Raw genomic sequence first — 20,371 nt, forward strand, 5'->3', positions numbered from 1 at the left:
GACGGTGTCTTTAATCAGTCCTTTGTGAAGTGGATTGGTATTTACGGGGATCCTAGATAGTCGGAACGCGAGAGACACTAATCAAAACCACTCCAGAAAGGAGTTGCTAGGTGGTTCTAGGCTCCCCTCACACTAGAGCCCTACTTAGGACATACAAACTAGCATTAAACATTTGAGGCAATTTCAAGGGCCCAGACCATTATCTTAAACTCATTAAGAAAGTTTGTATTCCAGAGCAAAAACCAGTCGGCAACCTTTTACAGTAGTTCTCAAACTGTGGTCCCCAGATGGGCAGCCACAACATTCCCAGCAAACTTGTCAGAAATGCAAATTACTGGGCTCCACCTTAGACCTACTGAGTTAAGCTCTAGAGGTGAAGCTCAGCAATCTGTTTTAACAAGCCCCCAGGTGGCTCTGATGCATATTGAAGTCTAAGAACCATTAACCTATTACTCTTCGTGCTTTTCTATGCAAAAGCTTTCTCATCAGGGTAGGACAGGGTGGATTAAATTTTTAAGTGAGAAGAGCAAGATATACATGGTCCCAAAACAGGGGTGAAGTGGAAGGTACTGGAGGAAGTCACCACCCAATTTAAACAAAACTGCACAACACTTTGGGTACCCAGCATTTATTCCCTGTTCATCAGTCTGTCGGGCAAATACTGGTCCTTTCTGTCCAATCTGCTCAGAGATCTCTGGAATTAAAGCATTTCCTAAGAAGCCTGTCATTACTCCTCTTTGTTCTACATTACTTCCTTGGTGATCTCGTCCCCACCCTCCCCTCTCCTTTAACTATCAATTTGAGAGGTTATTTTCCAAACCTCTTATTTCCTGCCCAGTTTCCTGAGCTATAGGCCCAAATATCCAATAGCCTATTCAGACAGTACCACTAGATTTTCCGCTTCACCACTTCCATTCGTGATTTCCTGACATACAAGGCCCTCCAAGATCAGAGGTCCTTTCCTCAGGCTTTCTCTGCCTAGAAAGTACTGCCTGCCTTTTAACAACTGTGCATTATTAAGACTCAACTCACAGATCAACCATCTCCTTCCTACTTTAAGAAACTTTTCTTTACCTTTTCCTCCTTTTCTTTACCTTCCCTTGGGTAGACTCCCTTTTCACACCCAGCTAAACCTTTTATAGATATCTGCCATGGCGCATTTAACAGCAGTCATAGCACATGAGCATTTAATCTACCTGTATTCAACCACATAAACTTAGCGAAAAAAAAAAAAAAAAACCTCTGAAAAGCCATTATATGCTTCAGAGTTCATGTGAAATAGGAGCCATTATGCTTCTCCTAATGTGAATATTCCTTTGTGTTTAACACAAAACTTTTGTACAGATAGAGCAATAATTTTTTTCCCCAAGGGGACATTTGGCAATGTCTGGAGTCGGTTTTGGCTGTCACAGCTAGGGAGGAGGGGATTACCAGTATCAATGGGAAGAGCCCAAGGATGTTACTAAACATTCTGTGACACACTGGGCATCCCCCTTCAACAAAGAATTATTCAGACTAAAATGTCAATAGTGCTGAGGTTAGGAAACTCTTAGACTGCTCTTTCTAAATAGATTTGGTCATACAATTCCCTTGATTAAATTCCTCCAATAGCTTCCCACTGGAACCAGAATAAAATCCAAACTCCTGGCCCTGGTCTATTAAGCCCTATATAGTTCGGCCCCTGACTACCTCTCTGATCTCATCCCTCTACACCTTCCTTCTCAAGCACTAAACTCTAGTCACAATGGCCCTCTGTCCAAACATATTGAGCTTGAGTTTAAACACACCAGAGATTCTTAGGATCTTTGCACTTGCTATTGCTTCTACTTGGAATGTTCTCCACTGCATGTTGCATCTCAAATGTCATCCATCTCCTTAGAGAGGTAGGTATTCCCTGAACATTGTAACATTAGTAGCCACCACTGCCACCAACACCATTACCAGTTATACACACTTATTATCCTATTTAATTTTCTTTGTAACATTTAAAAGCATCTGAAGTTCTGTGTTTACTTTTGGTGATCTCCCTCCACTGCCCCGGAATATAGGCTCCTTGAGAATAGGGATTATCTGCAGAGTCTACTAATAAATGTTCAATGAATACTTGACGACTACAACAGGGCCCACAAAACTCAAGCCAACTATTTCATCTGGTGATCAACTTAATAAATAAATTTTGTTTCCAATACTAGAGGAAAAACTGGCTCTGATACACTTGTTGAGAGATGATATGTTGGAATCCACAATGTAGTGTTATCCTAAGGGAATTTCAATGTACTTTTGAAAATACAGCCTTTTCAGATTTTTAGGGCAATGAAATTATTCTGTATGATACTATAGTGGTGGCTACATGTCATTATGCATTTGTGAAAACCCAGAGAATGTACACCATCAAGAGTGAACCCTAATGTAAACTATGGGCTTTGGTTGATAATAATGTGTCCATGTTGGTTCATTGATTGTACCAAATATGTCACACTGATGAGGGATGTTGAGGGTAGGGGAGTATATATGTGTGGGTGGGGAGGACTTTCTGAGAACTCTCTGCATTTTCTACTCTGCTGTGAACCTGAAACTGCTCTAAAAAAATAAAATCTATTTCAAAAAAAAGAAGAAAATACAGCCTTTTCACTTCATATGCTGACTTTAGAAAATATAACTTTTATTATATTGCCTCTGCCTGTGTTAGTCTTCTGTTAAACTGTAAACACTTAAAGAGCAAAAGCCATCTTAGAATTCTCAGCATTTAGCATGAAGCTAGGCACTTTTATGTCCTATCACCACCATTCTAAGTTGGAAATTTCTGTGTCCCCTATTACTGTGTTAGACTCTGATATATCACACTTCACCCAACACAATCAGTAATCAGACCCTATGGATTTTACTTTCATGTTCTAGATATAAAATGTCATTATCTACTTATTTGCTTCTCTTGTTACAGCTTTTCCTTTCCATACCTACTACTATCACCTGAGCTGACATGTGCAATATCTCATCTGGACCATAAAAATGGCTTCCCACCTGGTTTTTCCATTGTCAAACCATCTTGCACAGGAAGTTCAATCTATGTTACTGAGTAAAATTCCAAGTGGTATGTATTCAATAAAAGCTACCATTTATTAAATACATACTATGTGCTAAGCACTGTTAACCACTTAAGAAATATTCTCATTTTTTTACATTATGATTTAAATTTTTTGGTAACAGCTTTATTGAGATATAATTTACTATGTAAAGTGTATAGTTCAATGGTTGTTTAATATATTCACAGAGTTGTACCAGCACCACAATCAATTTTAGAACATTTATATAACCCCCAAGATAAACCCCACACCATTCAGCCATCACCCCCAATATACTCATCCTCCTCATCTCTATGCTGCCACTGCAATCTGCTTTCTGTCTCCATAGATTTGCCTCTTCTGGACATTTCATACAAATGCATCCAGTCAATACGTGGCCTTTTGTGACTGGTTTCTTTCCCTGAACATGAACATGGATGAACGTGTTTTCAGTTTATCCATGCTGTAGCGTGAATCAGTACTTCATTCCTTTTTATGGCCAAATATTTCATTCTGTGTATATACCACATGTGGTTTATCTATTCATAAGTTGATGGACATTTGGTTTATTTTTTACCTTTTGGCTATTATGAATAATGCTGCTATGAACAATTATGTACATATTTTCATTTCTCATGGGTACATACCTAGAAGCAGAATAGCTGGATGAAATGGTAACTCAACGCTTAACTTCTTCAGAAAATGCCATTGTTTTCCAAAATAGCTGCAAGATTTTACATCCCCACCAGCAATTTGTATGAAGGTTGCAATTTCTCTACACCCTCATTAACCCTTGTTATCTGATTTGATTTTTGATGTTTTGATTACTGACATCTGAGTGAAGGAAGTGCTATTTCATTATAGTTTTGATTTGTATTTTCAGATGACTAATGATGTTGAACATCTTTTTATGTGCTTATTGACTACTTGTGTATCTTCTTTGAAGAAACATCTACTCAGATCATTTGTCCATTTTTAATTGAGTTATTTGCCTTTTTATTATTGAGGTGTAAGAATTCTTTACATATATTCTGGATATAAGTAGCGGGGTTGAGGTCACAGAAGGTTGTAGGAATGAATACCTGGGACTCTCCTAGTCCTGGGAGTGTGATAAGAGGATGACAAGAGACAGGGTGTGGTAGAGAGGCAGGCCCAAACAGAGAGCTGATGTTAATCACAACTTTGGCCAGAGAGAAACCTCCAATCCTGATGTGTTCTGTGTAGACAGGTAATACTTGCCAGTGAATAGGAGATAAGATAAAGCAAATGACTTACTAAGCCCCAAACTGAGTTTATTGTGGTATAGACCAGGTGATAACAAGTTCCTATATATTCAAGTAAAGTCTGATACACCCTGGGATATCTAAAATACAACACAAGAGCAAAAAGCTTCCCTAGGGCTAGAAGTCCTGAAGAGAAAACAAAAATGGGACACGTATCTCGAAAAAGCCAGGAAAGAGAAGACTGTGCCAATCTTCACAACCTCCCCCATGTCCTAACCACTTCTCTGACTTGCCCATCCTATTTGTCCACCACTTGGAGTAATTAGTATCTCCACTTTTTAGCCCAAATTACTGGATGAGAAGAAAGTCTTTTTCAGAAGAATAAGGTTCCATTCCTCTCCTTGGTGCCATCTGGTTCAAGTCAAAAGGTACAACTTTCTCATAAAGCAAAACTGTTAGGAACTCTAGGTTCTGTAAAGATTTATGTGAGGGCTTTTTGCCACATGCTAAATCTAGAATCCTGTCTCTAGAAGCTACATTTAGCTAACCTCTTGGAAATGAGTCACATCACATAGGATTTCCCATTTAGCTTAGTTTCTACCCAGATGAGAGAATTAGGTTTAGGATATAGTGGGTTTCAAAGTTAGCAATAACCTGGCATTAGCAGGTAATTTCATCACAACTTGTCATTTTCTAGACATCCAGCCAGGATTGAGGTCAGCTATTTATACCTCACCATCTACTTTTTCTTCCAATTGCCTCTTATCCAGCTGGCAGGAGCTTCCAAGAAACATGATATAGTAGGCACTGCAGTATACTGGCTGCTTGTTGGGGTTGGAATAGACCTGTTCAGGTTTGAGGGACGCAAAAGGGTTGGCTCCATAGGCTGTGATGTGCATATCCAGGTCCACCAGAATCTGCAAAGATGCTGTCAACTCCTGATTGCTATGGAGACAGGTAAGAAAATTTGCTCTGCTGATTATGAAAGACATAAGAGAGAAATTGCTTAGAACTTGACATTTCTGAACTAAACAATCCCCAAAATTACCTAAGGCTGGACTAGGCAACAGCAATCCCTCCCTCCCAAATGTCTATAGTAACTACTCAATTAACTAGCGTAGCACTTTGTTTCAGGAGATGAGAAAGCCAAATGCGGGAAGGAAGAAAATCCTTACCAAAAGGCAGAAGATGAGCAAGGGGGAAAGAAATGAGCTCATTTACATAAAGAGAGGTGTGAGTGAGTCAGGGAGGTATCACAAATAGGAAGAGGGCAAAACCTGTAAACAGTAATCATTGTAGGGATCTCATAATCACGAAGTAGCAGGAGGGTGGGTAGCCAAGACTCCATCAAGTCCGAAGAAGCATGGAAACCTACGGAACAAAGACAGAGATGGGAATAGGAAGGATAAAGGCTGAGGCAGACCCTAATTAAGATACTTCTTTGACTGTGCCCACCCTTCACCTTGCTCCCCTCCAACATTCATTTACCACCATCACCCACCCTATGTTCTTCAAAGGGAAAATTATGAACCCAAGTGTAGCACATATGGCTAATGATCAACCCAGGTCATCATTATATTACATTTAACCTGACCAAATGAATGGGGTTCCAAAGGTACAAGAGTCAGGATGGGAAATTCCCAGGACTGACCCAGTATTCCCCCGAGCCAAAGACTCTTACCAGGATGGAATGCCACCACCAAATCTGGATGGGCTATCTGTCCAGTCTCCACCTGCTCCTCCCAGAAGTCATGATAGAGGCCCCTATGGCCACTAAGCTGAACTGTGCCAGGTTCCAGAAGTGAAGCCGAGGTGCTCTGCGAAAAGCCAGCAGCTACGTCTATACCTACCAAGATTACACGGAGGCCAAGGTGCCCAGGAAACATGTAGCCAAGCTCATCATAGTCCCCGGGGCGAGTGAGGAATGTCTCTGCATGGGAAGCACCAACCACATGCACTGTGCTTCCCCCGACCTTCCCAACGTTTATCCCCAAGGCCCGAAGCCCAAAGCCCAGCGTCAAGGGCCGTGACAGGGCATCTGTCAGCAGCCGCTTCAAAGAGCCCTGCAGGACATGTGGGTCTGGCCTTGGCCGTCCTGCACTGGCCCAAAGGGTGGTCATGGCCTGACTATTAAGCACAGCATCCAGTGTAGAATCTAGCTGTAAACGTTGCATAGAAAACCAGGTGTCCCAGCCCTGTACAACTTCAGTCAGCCATGACCAAGGTCCTGAGGGTAGGACAAAATCACCTGCAGGAAAGAAGGAACAAGAAATGACTTGATCCTTCCCTGGCTTCAATATTTCCTCTGTGTTCATTCTCCCAACCTCTGACCTGTAGGGCCCCACTCCCCATCCCACTCAGTTCCTCATTTTTTCCTCATAACATGCTTTCATATGTTTGTCCCGAGTATGACCAACTATGACTGTTATGGCAGAGTTCCCCAATACCACCACTCCACCTGTGACCAGAAGCCATTCCATGAGACGGTCCACAGCGACAAGACGCAGCTCTTGACAAACCCTCCTGTGTGCTGGCCAGTCTGACCTCTGGCACTCTGGACCACAGTAATAGACATTTCTGCACCTGAGAGAATGAGCCCCAGAAATAGATGCTCCTATACCTCAAAGGTGACTGAGGGGTATCTGGGGAGGGGAATTGATATTCCTGCACCTAGGAAGAAAGATCACTGCGTAAGGAAGGTAGGGAGAGGACTGACAGCTGCTACACCAAATTTGGGGACTATATTTGGCAGAGAAGGCAGGAGAGAGTGGGAATGTAATTTTTCTCTTGGGTCAGAGGGACATCTCAGCCTCATCTGGAACTCATTTTTGACATCCCTTACAGAAGAAACCAGGAGTTTGTGGCTACCCTCTTGTCACAGATGGCTTGACCCCAGCCTCCCCAGAATAGATATGGTCTTACCACTTAAGTACTCAAGAGAAGGGAGGTAGAGGGGATTACACGGTGATCTCTAACCTCCCCATAATACCAAAATAAGCAGGAGCCCAAACCTTTTCTAATTTCTCTGTGGCCTGGATCATACAGAATAAGGAGAGGGCCTTAAGTTATTCTGAAAATTCTCAGACCTTTCCTCCTGCAATAGGATCGTTTTTGGATGTCTTCCCTATTAGCCCCCAGCTCGCCACCTCTTGCAGTGCCGGAGGACCTTGGAGTCTGAAAGGCCACTAGGGAGTGCTCTACAGTAAGCACAGAATCGGAATGTGTCCTCCATCTTCTGGAACATTTCTTGAGGGCATCGAAATCCAAAGCCTGATACAGGAGTACCCCCATCTAGCACCAACCTGCAGAGACAGCATGGAGAAGCAGTGACAACAGGAAAAATATCTCCAAAATTTCTCATGACCCATACCTTGCCCCCTATGTATTTCCCACTCTCCTACTCCCATTATTTCTTATTTAAGCAAATTACATTTCTTCTACAGTAATAAAACTGGCAAAAATAAGGATGAGAAAATCCCTCATTTTGCAGATACAACATATTCCTCAAGTTGTACTCCCTCTCCACCTTCTGAAATCATTTCTACAAGGGATAAGGCTAGTCACTCACTTGTATTCTTCATAGCTTTTCATGTTCAGCTTTTGAAGGATCAGCTGGGATAGGCCAGGAACATTATTCTCCAAGGAGAAGAAGCCAAGTGTATCAATGCTAGGGCCAGGTTTTGAGAGGGTCAGAGGCACAGGGGTTACAACTGTGGGTGGGGTCACAACCACAGGAGCCACTGAGGAGAGGGGTTTCTTGTGCCTTCGTCGCCGGGACCGTGGAGCCATGGCCTGTCCACTAATACCTGGAGACTATATGCAGAACAGATATGCAATAGAAGTTTGCAAACTGAACATAAATGTGTTTGCATATGTTTGACCTTTCACTTGTCATTCCAGCCCCTCAGGCCCAGGTATCAGTAAGATTTATTTCATATCTACTGATTATTGATCACCACAGGCAGTTGTGAAAAAGAAATAATTAGATGTGAATACAATTATACATATATGTGTTACATATGAAGTTCTATATATAATGTAAGCATATATGTAAGTAAATGCTTTAAAACAGGTCTGGCAGAGCGCATATAAAACTGGTAACAGATTAAGTCTGAGGAGGGGAAAAGGCACTGGGATGGGAACTGGGTTGATCAAAGGGGACTTTAGACTTACCTGTAATGTTTGACTTTTTAGACAAGGAATATATACATATGTTACTAGTGTATTTTAAAAATAAACTTAGAAGAGGAAAAAGCAAAAAGTTTTGGTTGTCTAAAGCTACCACCTAATTGGAGAATCACTCAACCTAATCTAGTTGGGGAAGGAAAACATACATTTTAAAAGATTATAATTACATTTATAAAGAGTACAACAAGAAGTAGAAATCAAATGCAATATGAAATGAACACTACAATGCTAATAGTTATGCAGTCAAAGCACATTATGCAAATTATTAGAAAAACTTCCCAAAGAGGTGAATTTTGAAGTAGAACTAAGCCCACATCCACCCACTACATAGCAAGAACAATGTGAAATCCTCCTTCCCTGGCTTGTCTTCTCCCATTCCTTTCACAAGGGCTCAGTAAACAAAATGGATTATACTGGGAAAAAATTAAAACATCCATCCATTCAATAAATATTTATTGATAAAGAGAGAAAATCACATGCAGAATACTACAACAAATATGAAAAATATACTTAACATCTAATTGTCTTGAAGTGGGATTAGATGCAAACCCTAAGGCAGTATATAAATCCTATCAGAAAGGTGAAACTAAAGCAGTAATGGGAGATCAGGAGAGTCTCTTCAGAAGGTGAGCTATAGGAAGACTTTATGAAGCAGGTAGCAGTTGGAATAGACCATGAAATATGGTAATACTTTGAATACACAAAGACAGAGAACAAGGAATTCTAAGCACAAAGAAGGGTATGAGCATACTAATGTAGATGGGAACATTCTGGGAATTAATGAAATAAAATGGTCTGAGTTTGACGGTAAAGTCTAAAGACCTAAGTGTAAGAGATAAAACTATGAAGTCCTAGAAGAACACGGGAAAATCTTCATGATACTGGATTTGGCAATTTCTTGCATATAACACCAAAAGCATAGGCAACAGAAGAAAAAGTAAACTGGACTACATCGAAGTTAAAAACTTCTCTGCATCAAAGGACAAAGTGAAATGGCAACCCATAGAATGAGAGAAAATACTTGTAAATCACATACCTGATTAAAGACTAATACCCTGAATATATGAAGAACCCCTAAAACTCAACAACAACAAACAGCCCAATTTAAAAATGGGCAAAAGACTTGAATTGACATGGAATCATGACCTGTGATCATTGGTTGGGGAAGCTGAGGAGAGAATCATTGAGAAATGTGATAGGAAATCTGAAGTATTTGACAGTTCATCACAGAGTTTAAAAAAAAAAAGTTTTCCTCAGAAGAGATTCAAAGGGTAGAACTTTAACCACAGGGTGAGATTTAAATAAAGGCACATTTTGGCAAATAAATAAATAAACAAACAAACAAACAAACTGACTGACTGACTTGAATAGACATTTCTCCAAAGAAATTATACAAAATGCCCATAAGCCCATGAAATGATGCTCAACTTCACTAATCAAACCCAAATCAAAAACATGAGACACCATTTGACTCCCATTAAGATGGCTATTATCAAAAAGCTAGAAAATAACAAGTGTTGGTGAGGATGTGGAAAACTGGAATTCATACACTGATGACAGGATTGTAAAATTGTGCAGCTGCTATTGAAAACAATATGGCAGCTCTGCAAAAAGTTAAATATAGAATTACCATATGACCCAGCAATTTCACTCTTAGGTATATACACAAAATAACTGAAAACAGGTACTCAAAAAAATGCTTACCCACAAATGTTCATAGCAGCACTATTAATAATAGCCAAAAGGTAGAAACAAACCAAAGGTCACCAACAGATGAATGAAAAAACAAACTGGGATATATGTATATATATATAAAACATATGTGTGTGTTTATCAGAGTAATAGAGATTGAGAGAGAGAATGAAAATTCAGCCATAAAAAGAAATGAAGTACTGATATATGCTATAATGTAGATTAACCTCAAAGACATGCTAAGTGAAAGAAGCCAGATATAAAAGGTCACATTAGTTAAATGATTCCATTTATATGAAATATCAAGAATAGGTAAATCCAGAGATAGAAAGCAGATCTTTGGTTGCCAAGGGCTGAGTGGAAGGGGGAATAAGGAGTAACTGCTTAATGGTTATGGGTTTTTTGGGGGGGTGATGAAAATGTTTTGGAAGTAGATAGAGGTGGCAGTTGCACAACAATGTGAATGTACTAAATGTCATTTAATTACTCGCTTTAAAAGGATCAACTGTATGTTATGTGAATTTCACTTCAATTATTAAAAAAAAAGGTATCTAGAGATTCAGAAGCTAAAAAATTATTATTCCCTCTAAAAAAATGACACAAATGAACTTATTTACAAAACAGAAACAGACTCACAGACAGGAAATCAAATTTATGGTTACCAGTACAAAAAGGGGGCATGAGTAGAGGGATAAATTGGGAGTTGAAGATTTGCAGATACTAACTACTATATATAAAATAGAGGAACAACAAGGTTCTACTGTATAGCACAGGGAACTATATTTAATACCTTGTAATAGCCTATAATGAAAAACAATATGAAAAGGAATATATATATGTATAACTGAATCACTATGCTGTACACCAGAAACTAACACATTGTAAACAGAATACACTTCAATAAATAAATATTATTCCCCAGGTAAACTGCCTTCAGGGACAGGGAAATGACAGGATAAAAATGCTGACAGTGGTTGGTTTTATTGTGAATGAGGTAACTATTAAAGTTCAAATCACGAGTCATGTTTTGTTACAAAAATGGCCTGACATTTAATCCTTCTGGACCAGATCTGTCAGGAAAAACACTCCAGAATCATCACTCAGCTGAGATGTAGGTGGCAGAACAATCAAACAAAAGTCCTCCCCAAATCATACAGCTAATATCCATTATCTTTTGACATGGCTTTTGCAAACCACTGTCCTGAGGTTAATGGAGGAACTATTTTGTATTTTCTTTCTCCTTGTCCTTTCATTCTACCCCTGTACTCTCCCTCCTCATCCCACAGATGAACAGATGGCTTCAGAGTCCACAGAACAGAGACAATTAGGCTCATCTGTATATCATATCTTCTACAATCCCACCAACAGAGAAGAAATTAGACCTAAAGATGATACATTATTTTAGGATTTAAGGTTCCTGTCTCTTTACTCAAGGTGGATGGAACTGCCTTTACACCTTAGAACCCCATTTCCAACAACTGACCTGATCCTTCCCTCCACTTTTAATCATCATTCTCATCACATTTCCAGCATAACTGCAATTCTAGAAGAAGCATTTATCAGCTCTATCTATCCAGCTCCCTCAGGCAAGACAACACCATCTTAAACCTCAAAAGAATGGATTCATCTTTTCTTTCTACGTATGGAGGAAAAGGATCTTTGAGATAATTCAAGAGTCTTAAATTCCAGGAGTAATAATAAATATCTTTCATATTCAACCAAAGGCCTTTATACTGCAATGGAAGCCAATTAAGACCTGAAAGGTACTGCCTCACTTATCTGCCTTTCCAAAGAGAAGTCTTCCTCCAATGGAAGATTAACTCTAATGGAATACTCGTTGAACAGACTGGAAGTCAAGGGATCACATGGCTTGGGGAGGCATGGTGTGGGTGAAATCCCTGATGTCATAGTTTTCCTCTGTGTCTAGAGTGGGTTCCTGATACAAATGAACTAATTTTACGGCAGGAAGGTAAGAAGGTTGGGAATGAGGAGCCAGGTCTTCACATTTACATCTATATGTATCATCAGGCTCATGTCTGAGTTTGCGTACCCCAGTCACAGACCCAGTTTCCCTGGTTATAAGTTTCCAACAATGAACCCCAAGATCCTCCGAGTTCAAGGTGAATGGTTCGGGGAGGAGGGATAGTGAACTGAGAAAAACAAAGGCAAAAAAGACAGGACAAGGGAGAAGTTGCTAAGAATTATAGGAAGCTTTCAGAATTTTCCAGAATTCAGAGTCTACCCCACATAAAAAGGAAATCACTAACTATTTTTCTATTTATCCCCAGTGACTTGGGCTCTAATTTAATCCCAGTATAGAAGAAAGAGAACACCAACACTAAGGACTGGCAAGGAGAGAAGATATGAACTGGATGGCCTACAAAAACCCATTCTTCATCTCCAAATTCCCTAAAATATTAGTCTATTCCCACATTTAAGTCCTCTATCCTCCTCCCTCCTTGCCACCAAAAGCCTCAAGTTTCACCTAAATCACAGTCATCTTCTCACCATCTCTAAACCAGGAAGGCCCATCTAATTTTCTCTAATTCACCAGCAAACAAAAAAATGTCTTTAGGGAGGTAAGGAAGAGAAGGGGGAGTGAAGCTAGTCATTGGAGATCATCAAAAGGGGTTGGGAAAGAGAAAGAGAAAATGAGAAAAACATCAGGAACATTGCTATTATGACAATATTTAGCTGCCTAATCAGTGATTAACACTCCCTGGGGTGCTAAATGCTTTACTCAACTATAAACTAAGCAAGCAGAGGAGTTGATGGAAAAGTAACTTACCCTGCTAAGCCCTCAGCTTCCTTCCTTCTCTCTTTCTTCCAAGTGAAATAAATGCTTGATCTCCTCAGATCTACGTTGTGGCTGTCTTGCAGCTGTCCCTTCATATCACTTACTTTTGCAAACTGCTGAAATGCTGGGTCTCTGTAATTAGATGTGTCCTGCCAACCAGACAGACAACACTGAATTCTCCCTAACGAGGCAAGTAGGGACCTGGCCCCCTGCCCATGGACTTCTCTCTTTCTGACCTTCCTTCTCTGCCAAGAAGGCTCAGAACTCTTGTCAACACCCCAAACTCACCAAAGGCCAGGCAGGCTGAGGAAAGATGAAGTCTACTGCTTCCTGGACCCCTCTCGCCAAGGCAGCATTTCTGCTCTTAGTCAGCATTAGGAAAAAACCCTTGGGATTAGTTCAGAAGTCAATATTTGATTGGAAAGGATAAGCACTAGCCCACAGGAACAGGAATGCCTGGAGTTCTTTCGGGGGGTGTCAATCTAGACCCAAGATCAGTTCTCCCAAGCTGAAAGTTCTTTTTCAGCATATTGAACACTCCTCAAACACAACTCAACAATCACCAATGTAAGCTTAAGTACAAATATAATACCCAGAAAAGGAGAATAGAAATGGTCATTAACGGTACAGAAGAAAATCAACTGTGGGGGAGACATCCAGAATTAATCTGTAAAATTCAACTTCCCTGAAAGGAGAGCAAGGCATTTTCTGAGTGAATGTCATCAGGGGCATTCCATCTGCTTATTTTATAAGAGGAATAAAAATTTCTGGAATATTAAAGTAATCAAGACCAAAATATTAATGACTAAAAATGCATACTATTTCTAGGAACAGAAAATAGAAAAGAATCAACTCAAACATCTTCTCATTCCTTCCTGTAATGGATGCTAATCCAGGGAATTTAACTCCACATTTCTAGCTCCTTTTCACCTAGAGGTATCAAACTCTAGAACCTATCAGAAGTTGTTAGTGCAGTGGTCCTATATATGACTATAAGAACTGACTTTCTGCTCACATCTGGCCTCAGCTATGCCACTTACCTGCCTCTGGGAACATCATCAAACCAGGGGACAGACCCACTTGCAACGAGGTCCTGGAACGTGGCAAATAAATCTACATATGAACAGATGCAGAGAATGGATTCCAAAGGAACCCCAAACTGTAGAAAGCACAGACTACAAGTAGGGAAGGTGGAAGAAAAGTGTTAAGGATGCAACAAAACATTACATAACATTATACAGAATAGCTAAGGACAAAGGAAAATCACTTGCAACAGGCAAAAATCCTGAATAAAGGAGGGGTGATTCATTTTAAGCAAAGATTTCAGGGCAATTTCAAATTTAACTGGCAGAACATTTGAAGGTTATGAAGTCTGTTAATAATGGCGGAACTGCAAAATATAAAAGGAATCTGAGATTGTCTTTTCTAACTCAAAAGCGTCATCTTTAAATACAAAGGGAGATATGTAGAAAAAATTTGATATTGAATAGTAATTTACATTTCACCATCATTACCACTTGCTCTGGTACATATTTAAATGCACAATTTAGAAAGATCTGTAATTTCTCACAATTTGCATTCATCCTGAGTTACATTTAACAAAGAAAAAAAAAAACAACCCTTAAAAACACTTCTATAGTTACTTGTGAAACTATTTAGAAGACAGACTAGAATGAGGTTCCTATTCAACAAGTAGGAAGTGACTTGAGGCACTGGATGATATTCTACCACTCTTCATGTATACCACTTTTTCTGAGTTCCATTTCTTCCTCCTATTTTCTTCTTTTAAATTTTTACCATCAACCCATAATTCTTCTAGTTTGCTAATGATGCTTTATGTTTACCCAAGTTCCAATAAACACTATATAACCCTAGTGACAGATCTAAGGGCTAAAGAAGTTCCAGGTACCTGATATACTAGTTAAGCTCTTAACTTAGAGATGTGTAGTTTTCATAAAACAGTAACATCAAGAAGAATCTTTAAGGTATGCAGTACATAATAACTTTAAAGGCAGCTCAGGGACTGGGATGCAAATTAACATTACAGCAAGTAAAAGCTGTAATGATCAAAAATTTGAGTTACATTTGCTACCTAGAATTAGGCAAGTATATATATATTTTTCAACTTAAACTAATGCTTTTTATGTGTATCATAATCTTGTTGAAAATCATAATTAAAGTTGCTATATGATTATATTATTATAAAATGTTGAGCAGTATCCTAATTTCCGTCAATTTGCAAAATTCTAAACCTACTTTGATTATAACAAAGAAGAAAGGAATATAATGGCAGGATAACGCAGCATCATTTTTTTTTCTTATTGTTAAAACACCTAATAAATTCCCAATACTACTATAACAAAATTCTAGACAATAATATTTTCTTTTAATTAAAAGTTAAGTGAAACAGTAATTTTAAATAATAGATTTAGGCCTATAGTAGGCACCCAGAGTCCTTTAGTGCTCAGTTACTAATATTCATGTAAAACAAGTGTAACCAAAGTTAAAAAAAAAAAAAAGCATTATTTATGAAGACAAGAATTTAATTCATCAAATTACCAAGAACTATCCAATAAGATAATTTTCTCTGAAGGATATATCACAGTTCTATTAATAGGATTTTCTGATTTGCATGAGAAGGTCAAATCAGACTATATCTTCCAAATAAAACCCAACACAGAGATAGGAGCAGCGGCCCATGCATGGAATTTATTGTGTGCTATTGTTTATAAAATAATCGAATAGTCCTGCACATGCATAATATTTCCAACTCAGACAGGAGACCATACAGGGTGCACTTTCTGGCAAACAAACAATAGATGGTTCCGCTGCCTGGAGCTCTGAGTTGTATTCCAGGGCATGAGGGAAGCAGGCCACCAAAGTAAAGGGAAATACCAAACTACAGTGGCAATCAATACAGGTCAATAACTGTGAAAAATTAGCACATGGTTCCATTTAATTTAACCAAGCAGTTCTGTAACTATCAAAAGAAAATGTTCAACATGCAGTCTTGACTTTTATGCTTCCACTAACATCTGAATGATTTGAAACAGAACCATTGCTTCTATGCTGCACTGCTTAATCAAAAACACTTCCAGAACATTTTAAAATTTCCTTTGCATTAAAACATAAAAATGATAGGAAGCCAGCAGTAAATCACCCTGTGGCTATTTAAGCAACTTGAGTACTCACAATAAACTAAAATTTCTCATAACATCTAGGTAACCTATACATGTCGTACCTGTACATCATAGGTCTATATATTAAATATTTGCAAAATGAAAACATGCATACACAAAATACGTCAAGTTTTACAGACATGATTTGAATTAAAATTTACTTTGACAATGTACAAACTTCTTTTAAAGTACCTTAAATGAGTAATTCTGTAATTCTTCATCATTTTGAAATTTAGAGGTTTTCTTCTTAAATCTCTGGGTGTAAATCTTAAAAGATCTGGGCAAAAAAGTTTCTAAGTTAGTTTTCGGATTTGTGTTCAAGTAAGAGAGTCTGCCTAGAAATAGGTTATGCGTTCAGAATTGAAAAATACCAAGACTATATTACAGAATTAGCCACATTTAAGAACTATAGCCCTGAAGTCAGCATTCTGTATAAATGCCAACTGGGTTTCTCAGCATTTTGCCCACAATTCAAAATACAGCTTAGTAACCTCAGAAATGTATTTTAAGACCATGCTAATTCATCCTTTAAAGACATTTCATGGAAAAAAAAAAAAGTCCACATTAGCTCTTAGGATTGTATTTGAAGTTATGGTTGGAAAACAAAATCTAATTCTACTGAGGGGAAAAAGAAATTTCATTTGTAAACTTAAATGTGTGAATCACAAGCATAAATGGAGGTGTAGTAGCCCTCCACTGGAAATTGCCCCAAGCCCCTTGCTCACTGCTCTCCACCTTGGCAGCGATGACCCAATCTTATCATATAGCACAACATGTCCCAGGGCCCTCAAGCCTCCATTCAGGAAGGGGGCTGGGGTCTCAAAAGCACAATGGTTTCTCCAGAGGGACTGTGACATCTACAGTCAGCTTGGCCGACCCCTCCAGCTCCTCGGGTGATCTGTCCATTTGGGGCCCGAGTTGTGAGAGTCCCTGGGAAGCCGTGGGTCACTGGGCACCATGGTTGCCAGTCCCGTGGTTCTCAGTGGCATGTGCGGTGTTCAGAGAATTGAAACCATCTTGCTGTACAGCATCTTTCCGGGGTGGCATTCTCTCATTGATCCTATCCAAACCCTTTGCCTCTTCAAAACTGCAGATTCTATGTGGTGGAGAGAATCCTCGTATTGCTTAACAAAATGCAAATTTGATAAGTCAGTAATTGAAAAACATTTCTGAGATTTTAAAAACATAATTAACGATTTTTAAGAAGAAAGAAATTAGCTGTATGTAGCAACATTTAAATATTACTTTAACTGAATTCTATCCTAATTCCAGATTTCCCCTTAAAACATGAAATATTTAAACCTAAACACAATAGCTTCATAGATGACGTGTTAGCATAGCCTTAAAAAAATGCCACAAAAATACCCTCCCCTGCCCTTAAAATCAACCTGCAGGCAATGGTCTCAGGGTCTCAGTCTGACTTCTACTATACCAATTATCTCCTACCTCAGGCCCTAAGATCACCAGTAACTATCACAGTAAGGTAGCAACAAGAGTAGGAGCAAATGAGGAGGCTAAACAAGGTTAATTCTCAACATACAAATCTGTACCAAGAGCTTGGGAGGAGAAAAGAAATAAAGCTAAAATTTAGCAGATCAGAACTATCATGGAGGTCAAAGTATCATCACCACATCACCACCAATGAAATGAAAACGGTGGGAAATGCCTCCCAGGAGTTAGATCGATGTATTTGGCTGACAGCAAAAAGTATTTAGAGTTCCATATTTTAGGAGATATCTTTCTTAGTTCACTAGCCATTCACTGCCTGTTCTTTGGAAACCCAAATCAAAACAAATGACAATCCTCCTCCAAGTGTTAATGGCTTCGCATTCACTTCATTTGGAATGCTGCATGCTCTATTATTAAAATGTGCACAGAAAAAATTTCCATACTACTGGTTATAATCTGGTTGTTTTAATATGTGCAATCCTGGGACTCAGAGTCTGTACATGTGAACCAAGTAAGTGGCTAGGGCAGCAAAGCTTTCAGTAATGTGTAATATCAAGCCAATAATACATGATATACATGGATATAATATTATCAGCAAACATTAGCCCAAACCACAGCAAAAAAAAAAAAAAAAAAATCATAGTGACAGCTCCTACACTCTCAGGTGCATTACTGAAAATGAGTACATCATTTTTATACCATGAGCATACCAAACCTGTATGTATAGAAGGTTTCACTTAGGAAAAAAATAATCTGAGCAGCATAGAATCATGCAAAATATTGAACAGATCTTTATTTGCAACTGTAAACGCGATAGCATTGTATGCTACATAAATATCATAGCATAACATGCTGTTCTCTAAAGAATTCTGGAACATTAAATGCTGGTTGCAAACTATGCTAGAAAAGGGAAAAAAACAAATTTCACTGCAGAAATTAGTCCTTGTGATTAAAAAAGAAGAAGAAGAAGAAGAAGAGGAAGAAGAAGAAGAAGAAGAAGAAGAAGAAAAAGAAGAAAAAGAATACGACTGTTAAATTTGATGAGTCAGTGAGTCTGATTCATCTTGGGCTGTGCAAGCTAGGAGTAAAACACACCCAAAGGACATTCTCTGATGCCCACCCACACACCACAGATCTCTGCCCAGCGCAAGGACTCTGATCGTACCTTTTTCAGCCTCAATAGCCTCAACTGTGGCTGTACAGAAGTGAGCAGAGGCATGCAAAATGAATGAGAGAGATGAGAAGGGTCATATTGTACAGCAGAAAAGGCAATGATCACTTAAAATATCACAGTACCCCGTACTACATCATCATTTGCAATTTAACATATATAGTACCCATATTAGAGAGCCCCATCCAATCCCCCAATTCCTGACACAGCACAGTTTACACACAGCACTAAGACACCATCGCTCAGAGCACAGAACACGTAGACCTACTATACACACAGACACCTCAGCATCCATGCAAGTGTACACTAGTATTAATTACCCATCTTGAATTCAGTATTTTGATGGCCTTAGAATTTTCCAACATGTTTATTATATCACATCCATCACAATCACAAGGAAATTCTCTAGGGTGAAATTATGATGGTAGAATTGTAGCAAAAGAGTACACAGGAGGAGATTCTTTTTCTTTTACATCTAACTGGAATAATATTTATCACCAGCTGGTTCCCTAAGATATAAACTAGAAGGGGTCAGCAATGCTTTTCCTGTCACTTCTAATTCATAGGGCAAAGCATAAGCTGCAAAAGTTGGTATGACCTACAATGAAATTTATGGGCAGTAAACTTGGAAAGTTATTCTAAACAGAACAGTTCAGTTCCATAGCCCTGTCCTTCACGTGTAATCTAAAAGGACTCCTCTGGTCTATTAGAAACTTCCTTTCTATTCTAATATCGGTGTTCAACTATCTAAAAATATTAACATATATAACCTTAAAAATCCATTTATGTTCAGTGTATCATGAACTCAAATCTACTTCAGGTACTAATAGGCTGCATTCTCAAGTGAAGATAAAAAGGCTACTTTTCAAGCCCATTGAACAATTAGAGAGGAATCAAGAGATAGAACTGAGGTCTTACAGGCAATAAATCCTAATCACTTCATGATATAGACATACAAATAGGTCATGTAAATGAGAAATGCATTCTTGGTATAGCTTGTTTCTGGCCCATTAAGAGAATTTCAACATATTTAGTCATACATTTTGTAGTCAAAGAATCTTCCAGCTCATTTCTGGGTTCAAACTGTATAAAGCACTCACATTGAGGACCAGGGCCAAAGACTGCAGAGGACAATATTGTCAATTCTCAATTCTTCACCTTACCCAAAGTGCACACACTCAGAATATTTATAACAACGCCCCATCCCTTCTATTTTGCTTCTTCTACAGTAAGGTCAGCTAGGACAATTATTCCTAAACTGACCTTTTAGCAGTACACATGATTTAGAAATGACAAATTTTATCCAAAGCAGTTATTAATGTGAAAGGACACTGATGAACATATGGAATTAAAGTAGACTAAATTAGATAAGTTTGTTGATCTCAGCCAGATAATAAAGTGAATTGGGGACCCCAAACAAGGAGGATGAACACTGAATAAAGGGAGAATTAATTTTTCTTAATTTTCAAATTACATTACAAATTAAAGCAGACATACTTATTGTATATTCACTGTACAAATTACCATTTAAAAAATTTAGCCCTGTACACTTGGAAAATACTCTTGGAATGTGCCCAGACAGAAAACTGAGACAAATGATCCATCTCTAT

At 38.7% G+C, this 20,371-nt stretch overlaps 2 protein-coding genes across 8 annotated transcripts in view; both read right to left on the bottom strand.

Moving 5' to 3' along the window:
- Positions 1-3,612: 3,612 nt before the first annotated feature.
- MSS51 (MSS51 mitochondrial translational activator) lies at positions 3,613-15,501 on the bottom strand. Its single transcript, XM_010963169.3, has 7 exons — positions 12,954-15,501; positions 7,854-8,098; positions 7,432-7,587; positions 6,744-6,868; positions 5,967-6,533; positions 5,563-5,656; positions 3,613-5,230 (listed from the first exon to the last, which is right to left on the bottom strand). The coding sequence occupies exons 2-7, from the start codon at positions 8,072-8,074 to the stop codon at positions 5,011-5,013; spliced, it is 1,383 nt and encodes a 460-aa protein (XP_010961471.2). The 5' UTR covers positions 8,075-8,098; positions 12,954-15,501; the 3' UTR covers positions 3,613-5,010.
- Positions 15,502-15,645: 144 nt separating this feature from the next.
- PPP3CB (protein phosphatase 3 catalytic subunit beta) overlaps positions 15,646-20,371 on the bottom strand; it is a 43,242-nt gene continuing 38,516 nt past the window's right edge. For 4 of the 7 annotated variants that reach the window (XM_074374263.1, XM_074374262.1, XM_074374261.1 and 1 more), the window contains 2 exons: positions 18,756-18,785; positions 15,646-17,265 (listed from right to left, as the gene is read on the bottom strand). In XM_074374263.1, coding sequence (XP_074230364.1) covers positions 17,087-17,265; positions 18,756-18,785 — 209 coding nt within the window. In that variant the 3' untranslated portion in view covers positions 15,646-17,086. The remainder of the gene's footprint in view (positions 17,266-18,755; positions 18,786-20,371) is intronic. The other 3 variants (XM_074374266.1, XM_074374265.1, XM_074374264.1) reach the window with 1 other exon arrangement.

This window comes from Camelus bactrianus, chromosome 11 (genome assembly GCF_048773025.1).
Source record: "Camelus bactrianus isolate YW-2024 breed Bactrian camel chromosome 11, ASM4877302v1, whole genome shotgun sequence".
NCBI lineage: Eukaryota > Metazoa > Chordata > Mammalia > Artiodactyla > Camelidae > Camelus > Camelus bactrianus.